The sequence below is a fragment of the Rattus norvegicus genome, chromosome 2, assembly GCF_021556685.1.
Source record: "Rattus norvegicus strain SHRSP/BbbUtx chromosome 2, alternate assembly SHRSP_T2T, whole genome shotgun sequence".
NCBI lineage: Eukaryota > Metazoa > Chordata > Mammalia > Rodentia > Muridae > Rattus > Rattus norvegicus.
The window spans coordinates 143,325,738-143,341,078 of NC_141535.1; the positions used below are offsets into that span (position 1 = coordinate 143,325,738).

The 15,341-nt window shown below is 38.4% G+C and overlaps 1 protein-coding gene and 1 pseudogene across 6 annotated transcripts in view; both read left to right on the forward strand.

Moving 5' to 3' along the window:
* The window catches only part of Rnf13 (ring finger protein 13), a 120,652-nt gene that overhangs the window by 81,099 nt on the left and 24,212 nt on the right, over positions 1-15,341 (forward strand). For 2 of the 6 annotated variants that reach the window (XM_087633598.1, NM_001109444.2), the window contains 2 exon segments: positions 3,777-3,867; positions 8,745-8,850. The exons of 2 other annotated variants lie outside the window; for them this stretch is intronic. In XM_087633598.1, the coding sequence (XP_087489724.1) occupies positions 3,777-3,867; positions 8,745-8,850 (197 nt within the window). 6 annotated transcript variants of the gene reach the window in all.
* On the forward strand, positions 4,037-4,586 carry LOC147996263 (large ribosomal subunit protein eL34 pseudogene; annotated as a pseudogene).

Genomic DNA, 15,341 nt, shown 5'->3' on the forward strand with positions numbered 1-15,341 from the left:
CCTTTGCTTTCCTCCCCAGTTAAAATCTACCCCCATTTTTTTCATTCCCCCTTTATGGTATCTAAACCTTAATAAAATCTCTCTAATTGCAGTTGTTTATTGACCACCTTCATAGTTATAAGATCTTTTATTTACTTTTAGTTATACACCCGTATGTCTCTTACTACTGAACCTTCAGTGATTTACATATGCAAGGGTAGAACAAAGGTTTTCTTGGAACAACAGGTGACATAAAGTTATGGACTGAGATGTTATATTGGAATATATTTAGGACTCTAAACAGCCCCCTCCTCAATAAATAGCAGATATTTTATTTATTAACAGACCAGTCTTATGCTATTGTCTTTTCTTATCTCTAGTATGATACGGCAAAATTATATTTAAAATCTAATGTTTTCCTTTATTATTTATATTGAATAATTTCACAGTCAGGGCTGTGATGATTGTGAAGTCTACAAATTAGCCTCTAATAAGTCTTAGGATTTCAGTGCAGCCTGACAGCCGTGTCCTGGGCAGCAGCAGACTTGTAAGCGAAGTGGGGTTATGTATCAAACAAGATGATGCTGTTCTCTGATGCAACATATAACATGCACACATCACTACCTACAACCTATAAACACGCACACATCACTGCCTACAACCTGTAACATGCACACATCACTACCTACAACCCATAACACGCACACATCACTACCTACAACCTATAACATGCACACATCACTACCTACAACCCATAACATGCACACATCACTACCTATAACCTATAACATGCACACATCACTACCTATAACCTATAACATGCACACATCACTACCTACAACCTATATCATGCACACATCACTACCTACAACCCATAACATGTACACATCACTACCTACAACCTATAACATGCCCACATCACTACCTACAACCTATAACATGCACACACCACTACCTACAACCTATAACACACACACAGAATTAGAGTAATTAGACTTTTTTGCTAGTAAGTTTTTAGATTTGCTTATTATTGTCAGACCTCTAGCTTGCAAATATTTCCTGCCATTTTATAGGCTTTTATTTCCTTTGTTGTGCAAAATGTACTGAAGAGTTGATTGTATTCTTCCCCCCTTTAAAATACTGTCTTTTAATTTTTTAAAAATATTAGTTGATACATCCTAACTCAGATCACACTGGTGATCTTTATATATATTACTGGCAAAATTAAAGGTGTCTTTTGATCAGAATTCTAATTCAAACTCAAGCGTCTTATTAAAATGAGGATTATTCTGTTTTGTTCTTGATATCATAGTTCAGTAGATATTATTTCTGTTAAATATAAGCAATAGCCTCATGTCAAGTTTTTTTACTTTATTATAGTATTTTCATGGAAGAATAAAATCTCTTAATTCTAAGCTCTGTGAGAATAAAACTTAGGGGTTGGTGATATGACTCATTGGGTAAAAGTACTTATTATTATATTTTATTATTTAAAAAATTTTAAATTTAAATATATTTTGTTCATATTTTCCCTCCCTCGACTCCTTCAACATCCTTGTCCCTTCCCTATCCTCATAACTTTAAGTTTTTTCTCAAAATATAAACAAAAACCCAATACAATAACATGCTTCCCCCAAAACAAGAAATCAAAATGTCCTCCCTCACCCCCTATACCACCAAACTAAAACTAAATAAAAGCAGACACAAAATCTGTGGAGTTTAGTGGCAGAAATACACACTGAAAACTGATTTTCCCTCTCCCTGCAGGCATAAGGCACTCAGTTGTTAACCTTTATTCTTGGTGGCTAAATTTTCATCCATCTATCCATTCATCCATTTAAAAAATATAACAAGATAACATAAAACAACAACTATCACATCAAAGTTGGATAAGACAAACCAACAGAAGAAAAAGAACCCAAGAAAAGGCACAAGAATCAGAGACTCTCAATCAGACACTCATGAATCCCATAAAAAACACTAAATTGGAAGCTATAATTGTTGGGGGCATTCACCAGAGATGACTGCTCAGACATAGGTTTTAAGCAATAGAAAATCTTTATTATTTAGTATTATTTATTGTTGAAGATCCCAGTATAGTCCTGATCCTTTCTCTGGGTGAGTTATTAAGCATAAAACCATGCCCTGGGTGGATATACTTCAGCTAACAAGAACAGTTAGCCGGAGGCAGAACTATAGAAGTCAAAAAGCAAGGTTAGTTCATTTAGAGACTTTGCTGTAACTATGAACTTTGATGGATTAGCTCTTTGTTTTAGTTTTGGCAAGTGGTGTGGTCTACATGCTGAATTTTACAGACTAAAGGGTACTTTGATCATGGAGTCAATTGTGCTAAGGTCTCAGGGCCAACTAAGTAGATCCTCACTCCTTCCCTACCCACTCAACTTTAGCACACGCACACACGAGAGAGAGAGAGAGAGAGAGAGAGAGAGAGAGAGAGAGAGAGAGAGAGAGAGAGAGAGAGAGAGAGGGAGAGAGAGAGAGAGGGAGAGAGAGAGAGGGAGGGAGGGAGAGGGAGGGAGAGAGAGAGACACAGAGACAGAGAGAGACAGAGAGACAGAGAGACAGAGACAGAGAGACAGAGAGACAGAGACAGAGAGACCTGGTACAGACCCATGTAGGCCCTATGCATGCTGCTTCAATCTCTGAGAGTTCGTATAAGTTTCACTTATGTTGCTTCAGAGGGCCGCGTTTGTCCTTCATATCCCCTCTGGCTCTTACACTCCTCCTACCTTCTTATAGGATGTCCTGCCTGCAAGATATTCCAGGGCAATGGTGCCACAAAGCACTGATTGGACTTAAGGTTCACCCCAGAGATGGAGCCCATACTAGACACTGCTTGACTAGATAGCCCAAGGACCTAAGATAAAATAAAATAATACTGGTCTCAAAAAAAAAGAAGAAAGAAAGAAAAAGGAAAAAATAGTAATCACATGCTTATCGGTCAGTGTCTTTTCACCCATCGTCCGAGAAGCTTCTTTCTGCCGCAGATGGGACAGATATAAAGACCCACAGCTACTATGTAGACATTGAGAGACTTTGGAACACAGCCCTAAATAAGCTGTCTCCATCCCTCCCCCCCAAATTGCTTTTATTTGGGTTTCTGATTATTTTATTTCCATTCCTGAATACTGAGCAATTTTTTTGAATTTTATTTTGGTGGCATTTTATTTATTTTTTTAAAATATGGAGGTCAGGTCAAGTTTCTTGGGACACCAGTTAGATGGTAGCCCTGCTATGACCTCTAGGAGGACCTTGAACTCTCTAGCTCCTTGCTTCATTCCAGTTAACTGTCACCATTCCCTTGAGAGCCAGAAACATGGTGTTGCCTGTTAGACTTCTCTGAGTAGAGATGTCTTATAGTGGTGGCTTGTTTCTGTCCTGGAAGTGGGAATATAAAATACATTTCCTCAGTACTTAAGAATCAAGTTTTGTGTGGAAAGGAAGGCTAAAATTTTGTCCTATTCTTTGTTCTTCAATAGTTAGTTTTTATTCTCTGAAAAAGACTAAGTCAAATGAAAATATTAAAGATAAAAATTATGTCTCTACCTTGTAAGACTGTTGAGAGAACTAAGTGAACATGTACATGGAGAAACCTTACCTTTATAATGTCATGTGGCATTTATGAACACCTTTATGGTAAGGGTAATCTACAGTCTGAAAGATCAAGAGGTAGGCATGAGAATTTGGGTGTAATTGTTTCTAATTTCATTTGCTGCTGTTAGAGAGGCCCTTAAGTATTGCCTTGTTATAAATCAGCTTACTGTTCTTTTACACAGTTGATACATTAAAGAAAATTGACATTCCATCTGTCTTTATTGGTGAATCATCAGCTAATTCCCTAAAAGATGAATTCACATATGAAAAAGGGTAAGTAATGAATATCAAAAACATTATGTAACTTCAGATTGTTCCTTATTATAGAATAAAATTATATAATTTTAGTTGCTTTGATAATTTGCTTATTTATTTAGAGACAAGGTCTCACTATGTTCCCCTGACTAGCCTGGAAAAGATTGTTTTATAATATGCTAATAGATTGTGTTAAATTATTTCTTCTTAATACAAGCTATTGTATTGTAAAAAATTGTTTTTATGCTTTTCCTCTTCTGGGGACAGTGATTAGAGGCACTCAGAATGGTCCAGCATTTTACATACCGTCATAGGCTTTCCTACAATACAGCCTCTAACAAAACTAGGCCGTCTCAAATCCCTGGCAACAGGATTGTTTACCTTTACACCAAGAAGGCTGGGAAAACACCTAAATCTGCTTGTGGCATATGCCCAGGCAGACTGTGAGGCGTTCGAGAGACCCAAAGTCCTTATGAGATTGTCTAAGACAAAGAAGCAGGTCAGCAGGGCCAATGGTGGCTCTAAGTGTGTCCATGACAGGATCAAGATGGCATTTCTTATTGAGGAGCAGGAAATCGTTATGAAAATGTTGAAGGCACAAGCACAGAATCAGAAAGCAAAAATAAATATGCAACTTTTTTAAGTAATAAAAATCAAGACTTGGAAAAAATTTTTTATTTGATTTGTATTTTGTTAAATTCGATTATAAAAACTATGTCCGTGCTACAGAATGTTGCTAATGTTGGCATCAGTGTTGCTAAAAAGATAAACTTTCCATTTTATAGTTTCTTAAGTTTATTATTTTATTGTTTGCAATTACTGGCAAACTCTCCTATTTCTTTGCATTTGCTATAAAGAACTTATTTGCAGAAATAAAAGTATATTTTATATGGTGATATTAATCTGTGATTGCCAAAATTATGGTATGGTTGACAATTTTTCCATTACATATACGAACAGCTTCACCTTTCTTTTCTAATTTTTCTCGAAGTTGCTTTCTGTCATCTAAATGCATTGGAAATACCTTTCACACCACACTAACTAGTAGAATAGTGGGTATTTGCCTTAGTTATTAATGAGATAATTTGTTTCAAAATAGGTTTCTGGGTTTTAATTATTTTAAGAAAGTATCAGCTTTACTTTAAGTTTTTAATGCTATGGTCTAGTTAAGAATAATAGCATATTGGGGGACTGGAGAAATGGCTCAGAGATTAAGAGGGTATACTGATCTTGTCAAGGACATGAGTTCAAATCCCAGCATGCATATCAGTATCCAGTAGTTGAGTAGGCTATAGGCTGTTTCATTGACACACTTATGTATGAATAGAAGACTGTTGTGTGGGACTAAAGGCTCTGTAATTGGCTGATCTTGATTGTCAGAAGGAGATAGTCAAGGTTCTGTGTGTCAACAGGAAGTTGGGAAATTAGCCCGTTGTTGTTTTGATATGTAGTCCTTGATGTTGGATTTGAAATTAGCCTGAAAACACACAAAGGAGGATAAACCTTATTTTCTCCATTACACATTTCTCGACCTCAAAGAGCAAATATTAGCTGCAAAACCTTTGGAGTTTACAGTATTTAGGCATGGTCATAGAAAGCAATGTGGTAAGACATTACTAAAAACTAAAAATTATTTAAATACCTCTTCCCACTCCTCCTCAAAAATCGAGATTAACCTAAGGTGAATGCATAGCTGTGGCACATACAAAAGTAGAGAGAAAGTAGATCTCAACCATGAGTAACTGCTGTCCCAACCTCTACCACTAGCAGTTTGCTTAAGAAAGAGCAGTATCTTGAATATCTATTGAATTTGTAAGTAGTTAAGTTTGTATTGCTGTGATAAAACGCCATGACCAACAGCAGTCTGTGGAGGAAGGGATTTACTTTGCTTGCACTTCAAAGTGACAGTCCTACACTGAGAAAAGTCAAGGCAGGAACCTGGAAGCAGGGCCATGAAGGTTCACTGTTCACTGGCTTGCTCCAAATGGCTTACTTAGCCTACTTCTTAAAACCTCAGCCAGACAACCTACTTAGGGGTGGCACTACCCACAGTGGGCTGAGCCCTCCCACACCAACCACTAGTTAATAAAATGCCCCACAGGCTTGCCTATGGGCCAGTCTTATAGAGACATTTTCTCAATTGTGGTTGTCTCTTCTCAGATAATTCTAACTTCTATGAAGTTAACAATAAACCAGCCAGGACAACCTGTAACTCAAGATGCTTAAAATACTTAATTGATTTTAGACTATTTAGAATTCTCATAATATGTCCTGAATATAGGTAAAATGATTGGAACATGACAGACAAGCATGAATACGACTTGTAGAATTTTAAGTTAAAAATACAGACCACTAAATCAGTGTGGCTGAGAATGTCATGAATTTCAATTTTGTACTTATAAACAGAGTTTTTATTCTAAAGTGTTCATTTCTACTTTATTGGAACATCCTGATTTGCATTTTTAGCTTGTTTCTTCTTGCCTAGCAAGGTATTTCTGAGCAATTGAATATGTTAAATCACAGGAGATTGTTTTGCCATATTGGGAAAAATGTATCCACGTAAGTCATAGGCATGAAAAAAGAAAAGCCTGAATAGATCAGGTATAAGCTTCCTACTGAAAGATACTGAACAGCTATAATCGGTTAAAGTTAGTTATGGAGCAGTCTGGCTTTCAGACCCCAGCACTGTTAACTTAAAGCATGTCAGTGTGGGTGTGGTGGTGACATACCAGCAGATCAATGTCTCATGTAAGTGGCACCATTGTTGTACTGCAGAGGGTTTGTGCCCAAAACTGGAAAATTATTTTTGAGATGGTCTTTTACTAAAAGAGATGATCAAATAGGTTCACCCAAGCCTGCTGCTTTCTTTTTTAACCAATGCTATTATCATTTAGATATTTTATACAAAGCTATACAAGTGCATATAAAATAATTTGTTATCCTTTATTCTGCTGAGAAGTGACACTAGCAGTCCTAGTAAGTTTTGGAGGGTGTTTAGGAGAAATTCCTGATACTGTTTATATTTATTGCAGTTTAGTTGAATTCCTTAGATGTAAATTTGAGAAACAATAGCAGGAAAATCAGCATGGGAGTAAAAATATTCATTTTTTCATAAGTACTGTAAAATTCTAAAGACTTTTGTTAGTGGGAAAAGAAACAATTTAAAAAATATAACTGTTATTACTTTCCCTTGAGCCGAGTATGTGGTATTATCACCATCGGGGGAAAAACACCTAGCAGTGAGCAACAGGAGACCATGGCTAACACTGTCGGGTCTAGTGCCCCAGTCCTCCCAATGGAGAGAACACCCACTGCTGAGCACGTTATAGCTCTGCTTAGACCAAGGGTAGTTGTGAAGCAATGTTTTCATACCTTGTAAAGTGTGGCCATGCATGAAAGGCAGTGAACTTAATTCTGATCATTGTTTTCATCTGATAGGATATAACCAACAGCATGATTATATCAAAGAGGAATGAGATAGGTGATATTCTACGATTTCCATCTCTACAACATACATTATTTCTGTGACACTTTCAGTCAAACTGTGGAGAACATGGAAATGTACAAGAAATTACTCTTTGCAATTCCTTGATGAGATTTTTTTCATTCCATATCCCATAGATAATTGCAGGGGTCCAAGGACTATGTCTATTGTGTAAGGTACAACAGGTAAAACATAAGGAGGAGAAGGGTTTAACTTGTGTCAGTATTTACTCTAGAGTAGGGTTTCTCAGCCTTTGGGTTACACATATCTGATATCCTGAATATCAGCTATTTACATTATGGTTTATAGTAAAATTACAGTTACAAAGTAACAATGAAATGATTTTATGAGTTAGGAAGGTTGAGAACCATTGCTACAAAGTAGCGGGAAAAACAGATGTATTTATTTTTATTTTTCTATTCATGAGTGTTTGCCTATATACATGTATGTGTACTGTGTACATGCATGGTGCCTGTGGAGGCCTGAGGAGGACAGTTGGTCCTCTGTAGTTGGAGTTAGAGCAGGTTGTGAGTCACCCAATATAGACACGAGAAATTGAACCCTACTTCTCTGCAAGACCAGCAAGTGATCCTAAGCACTGAGCTGTCCTCTCTCCAGCCCCAGACTTTAGGAGTTTTATATTGATGGAAATAATGAATGAGGTCAGCTTTTATTACATGCTTCTAGAGGTGCTACTGTGTTTGTTTGCTTGTTTGTTTGCTTTTAAGATTTATTATTTTTATTTTCTTTGTGTTTTTCTTGCACATATATATGTTCATCATGTGTGTGTCTGGTGCCTGTAGACGTCATAAGAAGGTGTTGGATCCCTATAATTGGAGTTACAGATGGTTGTGAACCACCATTTAGGTGCTGGAACACAGGTCCTCTGCAACAGCAGGAAGTACTCTTAACCACCGAGCCATCTCTCAAGCCCTATTGTTGTTTATGCTGATGTTACATATAAAATATGTTTGCATACTTAATTGCATTCAGTAAATAATATTCCTCCAGGGATTATTCTGAACAATATGCAAAATAGACTTAAAAGTGCAAAAAGCACCCCCTAAATTGGGGGCGCTCAACTTTTCTAATTTAACCATTTTAAATATAGTTTCTCATGCGGTGACTCCCAACCATAAAATTATTTCCATTGCTATTTCATAACTGTAATTTTGCTACTCTCATGAATCATAATGTAAATGTATGTATTTTCAGATGGTCTTGGGTGACCCTTATGAAAGGGCCAGTCAACCCCCAAAGGGATCACAACCCATAGATTGAGAACCACTGTAAATCATATCTTAGAAAATAAGGTGTGCAGAGTAGATTTGAATTTAATGGCCATGTCATTAATTTTTAATATAACTTGATAGTTGTTATTAACTATCGATTATTAATTTTTTTCTTCCAGGGGCCACGTTATCTTAGTTCCAGAACTGAGCCTTCCTTTGGAGTACTATCTGATCCCCTTCCTCATCATAGTGGGCATCTGCCTCATCTTAATAGTTATTTTTATGGTAAGTCAGTTGACTTTAGTAATTATAAAAGTACTATGGGTAGATCTAAAAATCATTGAAAAATTAAGAGAAGCCATATAAGACATGTTAAGTATGTGTTTTTATATAAAGTTCTAGCAAAGGCAAGTAGAGTATGGGAGAGAAATAAACTGAAAGAACAGTTACTGTGCATGAGGAACTGGAGATGGGTAAAGGATGGCTGAAAAGGTAGGAGGGGACTTTCCCAGGTGAGAACCCTTTCCTGTATCAAGATAGAAAGTTGGGGTACACAAATGCATAGTGTTTGTCTGAATCTATTAAGTTGTATAGAAACATACTGTGTGTAAAAATGCATACACACTAAGGAGGGAAAACATATACTAATATCTATAGCTTAGCTTGAAATGGAAGAGCACTTGTTCTGGTAGAAGACCTCTGTCCAGTTCCCACCACTCACATGGTAGTTCATAGCTGTCTGCACTCCAATTCCAGGGCATCTGATGTGATGTCCTTTTCTGATCTTCTTGGATACCAAGCATGCATGTGGTGTTCATGCATGCATGCATACATACATACATACATACATACATACATACATACATACATACATACAAAACACTCATACAAATAAAACAAAATAAATTTTTAAAAACTGGAGAAAGAAATGCAGGGATGGAAATGGAGAAGAGCCTGAGGAAAAGGCGGTCCAGCTACAGGCCCAAAGTGAGATCAAGCTCAAGGGGAGGCCCCAAGACCTGACACCATTACTGAGGCTATGAGGCGCTCACAAAAAGGGACCTACCATGACTGCTCTCTAAAAGACCCAACAAGCAGCTGAAAGAGTCAAATGCAGATATGTGCACCCAACCAATGAACAGAAGCTGCTGAACCCCCCTGTTTGGATTAGGGAAAAGCTGGAGGGAGCTAAGGAGGTGGGCAACCCTGTAGGAGGACCAGCAGTCTCAATTAACCTGGACCCCTGAGATCTCTCAGACACTGGATCACCAACCAGGCAGCATACACCAGCTGAGATAAGGGCCCCAACACATATACGGCAGAGGACTCAGTCAGAGAAGATAGACCTAACCCTCAAGAGACTGGAGGAGGCCCCAGGGAGTTTAGAGGTCTGGTGGGGCGGGTGGGGTAGGGACATCTATGTGGAAACTTGAGGGGGGAGGGAGAGGATAGTGTGGGGGAAGGCAGGGAGGAAGTATGGGATGTGCAACCCTAGGGGGGTAGACTGGGAGGGGAATAAAATCTGGAGTATAAAATAAATTAATTTAAAAAAACAATATAAGATTATTAAACAGAAATTTAAAAATAAAAAAAAAAACTTGAGAAAAAGGAAGATGTACCGATTGACACACAAAGTGGATAGTCATGTAGAGTCTGAGCAGTGATATATTGGTATTATCAGCAAATTGAGCAAGCTCACCTAGAAGTAAATTCGAGAAAATTCATATTAAAATGTAAACAGAATGAGGTCTTGAGGTAGTGAGATGATACATTGTTTCTCTAAGACTACTATAACTAGAGAATGGTTGCAGGACTCTAGAGGGTCTGTGAAGTCCTAGTAACTTTCAAAGTGATACTGAGCTAATACTTGAGTGAGTCATGCCTAATTCATTTAATCTCTCCCACACCTCCTTTCTATTTTGAGATAGTGTCTCACTGTATATCCATGGCTGTCCTAGAACTCACTATGTAGACCAGGCCAGCCTCAATCACTGAGATCTGTATACCTTTTCCTCCTTGGTGCTGGAATTAAAGGTGTGTGTCACCACATCTGGCCAATGCCTAATTCTTTTAGGATTATATTGAGGAAATTTCTGGAGGCTGTATGATATATGATATAAAATATTTGGAGATAGAATAGGTATAAAATTATTCTATATTCTTTATTTAAGTATTAACAGAAAAATTAAATATATAAAGGTCTTTCTTGCTCTTTTAGTCTCTTAGCAGCTGTGACTGCATGCATAATATGGGCCTCATAGAGTGTGGCGGGCCTCATTTCCCTGAGGATTTGTAGGCAGTTAACAGAGGAGAGTGGCTCATTAGACACCACCCCTTCCAGTGCGTTTGTAGGCAGTTAACAATTGCTAGAGGACGCAGAGCCATCTTCTTGAGTGCTGTAGCCACTGGGAAATTGTTCATGCTGCTAGAAATAACCTTTACCTGCAGTCCTGTAAAATTAGGCTCAGTCAGGTGACTTATTCACCACCAACAACAAGAAGATGTGAAAGGCAAAGGGGGATTCACTGAGGTAAGGAAGCATGGACAGGGAGTATAGGGAAGGAAGAGGGGGAGGTTAGGTAATAGAAACCCTTAATTTCATTTTAAATATATACTATCTTAGAAAGTAAGAAGAAGCCTTAACTGTGTGAAACTAGAAGGATTATGAATATATAGTTATTTAATGTTTAAAAGTTATGGTAGAACATGTGCAAACTTGTAGCAATTTAACATGCATAGCTCTGTGTCTGAAGTCTGCTCACACCATGAACTTTTCAATGCCAATATCCATGTATGCATTTTCCAGAGATTAATATATATGTAATCATCTCAACACATACAATATCAGCTTTAATATTAGCCGAGTATAGTACTATGTAAGAACATTCAAGTCTTCGTTGAGAGCCTTTATTCCCTCCATTTGTCATGGACCTTCAAAGCATGAAGAACAGCACATATATATTCATGTATAGTACATAAGCAAACCACATTTTCCATCAGTGCTACTTTAATGACTTGATTTAAAGACACATTGAACATTATTTTCTTCATTTAAAGAATTTGGGTTAATTCTTTGGCACTTTTCTACTTGTATATAATGAATCTTGACCATGTTCATTCTCTTTTATCCCCTTAGCCCCAGTGAGTCCTCTTCCTCTTTCCTTGTAGTCTTTCTCTCTCTTTCTTCCCCCTTATCTCTTTGTGGCCTGCTGAGTTTACTTAGAGTTGTGTGTGTGAGTATGGATGGGGTGTTATTTACTAAAGCATGCATACTTTGGCTCATGAACCTCATCCTCATCCATGATACAATATTTATAGACACGTCTTATGACGAAGGGAACAATAACTGTTTTGTAATTTTGTAAGCTAAGCCTCCCCCACTCCCAAACTTCTTTCTCTAACAGCCATCACATCTTTTCTAACCCATTGAGGTGGGAGAGTGGCCAGGCCGACAGTCAGGTCACAAAATCATACCAATCCCTGAGTTTGCCTCCAGATCAGGCCACAAAATCCCTCTAATCTCAGACAACCCCCACCTCATCTGCCTAAAAACCTTTTATAAACCTGCTTCCTGCCCAGTTCTGTGCTGCTTCTCTCCTGAGCAGAGGCAGCCATCTTCCTCCTATGTCTTTCCCAATAAATGGCTTGTGTGAGGTTTGTTGTGTGGTGTGACTGTGGTATTTCTTGACTCCCAACTGCCAGGATAGCTTTCACCTGAGAGCTGTAACGAAATCATGACTGTGACAGCCATGTCATGTCCCAAAGGCAGCATTTCATGTCGCTTCTCTTCCTTCCCCCACCTCCTATGTTGTTTCCATTTTCTTTAATACTCCCTACGCCTTGGAGGACAGATGTAGATGTCCCTTTTAGGGCCAGACACTCAGTAAGCTCTGAGTTGTCAGAACTTTGAACATCCCTGAAAAATTGCTTCCCATTAAAAAAAGTTTCTTTGGCCAAAGCTGACAGGAACACTAAGCAGTGGCATAAGTATAAAGATTTAGAGGTGATTTGATAGGCGTATCATATCTCTTTAGCAAAACAAAAGCATACTTTCCCCACTAAGGTCTATAGTCTCCATAGTGACCAGCTTTTTCTTTTTTTGTATAAGTATATATGTATGTATGTATATATGTATGTATGTATGTATGTATGTATGTATGTATGTATGTATGGCATATATATATGGGTGGTACATGTATGTGAGTATGTGGATGCATGCTCCCATATGTACAGATGTGGAGCCTAGAGGAAGATGTTAAGATGTCTTTATCTACTCTGCCTTGCCTTAAGGCAGGGTCTTGCACTGAACTCAGAGCTCACTACTTCAGATAGTCTCAATGGCCAGTGAGCTCGCAGAACCTGCCTCTGTGTACTAATACCGGGCTTACAGGCATATGCAGCCATGTTTGCAGGGTTTTCTATAGGTGTTAGGTATTCAAACATAGGTTCTTATGCTTGCACAGCAAAGGCTCTGACCTGCTGAGCTATCTCACCAGTCCTTGGCTCCAGCTTTACAGGTCTAAAGTCCTCGACATGACTTTTCTCTTGAGGAATAGGCCCCAAGTCCAGGGAGGAAGAGTTAGGTTACCCCAATAGTAGTATCAGTCATACCAGTGAGCACATCTTGCTTGCCTGCTCTGTATAGTGTGCAAGGTGGACTAAGTATATCTAGCTGAATCGATTGTTGATGACACCTCTCACCCAGCAGCCTGCAAGCACCACTGTAAAGCAGGTAGGAAGCGTCCACCTTCATTTTAGCTTAATTTCTCTGTATGACCAGAGTGTGTGGCCGCCTCGGCAGTGAGGTCTTACTCACCATGTAGCCACAATTAGGCAACCAACCACAGTGGAAATAACCTGTATTAGTTTGGAGGCCTCAGGGATACCTAGCCAATGACTCATAAGATGGGAGCTCATATTGGCTCTGGGATTTGTAGATAATTGTATGGCTTCTGAGAGTGGCTTTTTTCTTCATCATGGAGGGTGTCTCCATTCAAACTTTATGAGTATTTTAATGTTTTTATGCATGTATATATTGTTTGTTGAACTTACTCATCTTTATGACACTTCACTTTTTCTCATGCCTCTCTCCCCACCACCCCATTGGTTCTTAGACAGCTTTACTTTTAAGTCCTATGTATATGTGTATATTCATGATTTTGAATATCTATATAAAATCTAGGAACCAGAAGTGACATGTATTTGTCTTTGATTAGCTTACTTTGTTTGATATAATATGTCTAGCTGCATAATTTCCTGAAAATGGTGTAACGTTTGTTGGCTAAAAGAGGTGTGTGTATGTGTGTTACATTTTCCTTATCCATTTCTCAGTTGTTAGATACCTACATTGGTTTCGTACTTTAGCTACGATAAAGACTGCTGCATTTAACGCTAATGTGTGTGTTTCTGTATGATGCGTCAATTTAAAGACTTTTGAGTAAATTCTCAGGACTGCTGTAGATAAATCATATGGACAGTAAGTGTTAGAAAACCTTCATATTAATTTCCATAATGGCTAGACTAGCTTACATTCCTACTAGCAGTGTCAGACCTCACATTTATTTGTACATATCCTACCAGTGTTTGTGATTATTGGTTTTTAATGACTGACATTTGGACTGTGGTAAGATGCAATCCCTGTATAGTTTTGACTTGAACTTCTCTGATGACTTGTGAAGTTGAACACTTTAAAATGTTATTAGCCATTTTTGTTTACTTCTTTGAGAACTGTCTTTTCACTTTTTAAAGCCGTTTTATTGATTGGGTTGTTTGATTTCTTGTGTAGTTTTTGAACTTTTAATCTAGATATAAATTCTCTGTCGTGCATACAGCTGGAAATATGTTTCTGTCATTGTGTGGGCTATTTTTTTCTCACAGAAGTAGATGTTTACTGTATACAAGTAAACATACTTTTGATTTCATGGGATTCTGCTTGTCAGTTGTTGATTTTATTTCTTGAGTGGCTTAAATACCATTGAGAAACTCCTTGCTTTATAGCTGGAATCTTGAAGTGTTTTGCCTCCCTCTCTCTGTGCACTGTGTATGTATGTCACTACATGCATGCATGTGGAGGCCAGAGGACAGTCTTGGATGTCCTTCTGCAGGTGCTATTTTTTTTTTCAGGCTGAACATGATTTGGTAGGGTACAAGAGAACACTGTGAAAGTCCTCAGAAGTGCAGGGCTCTCCACTTGTTCAGGGACCATGATTGGGGATATGTTTGACTCCACAACCATCAGGTATGAGTATCTCAGCAATCATGTCTTCAAATTCATCTGCAAATCATTAAACCTGGGGAAGCCCTACTTCTTTGAAATGGGGATTGTCTGGTAACCAGAGAACTTGAGCCTCGACCACATTCTCCTTATTCTGCAGCTTGGTGCAGGTGATGCTAGCCTGGCCAGGGTGAACCCTGGTCTCTGCCCTGAGGCTCCCTGAAGGTGCCACACATACTGTCTGGAACCTATCAGCCCCAGCATAGGACATCATCCTGTTGGTTCAGATGACATGGCAAGGATTAGCCTCACTCGGATATAAAAGCTGTCCTTGCCACACTCTTTCCCATGCATTTGTTGACACTAATACCACGGTAAGAAAAAGCTGTTCATTGTCATCTGGCCACAAAGTGGGAATTCATCAACTTTTGCCTTCTTCCATCCCAAGTCAAAGATGCGGATCTTAGCATCAGGGACACCCCTGTGGTCCATGATGACAATGGGATCCTAAGTGGCACACTGGAAGAAAACCTTTTGGGTTCTTTTTGTTGTTTTGGTTTTT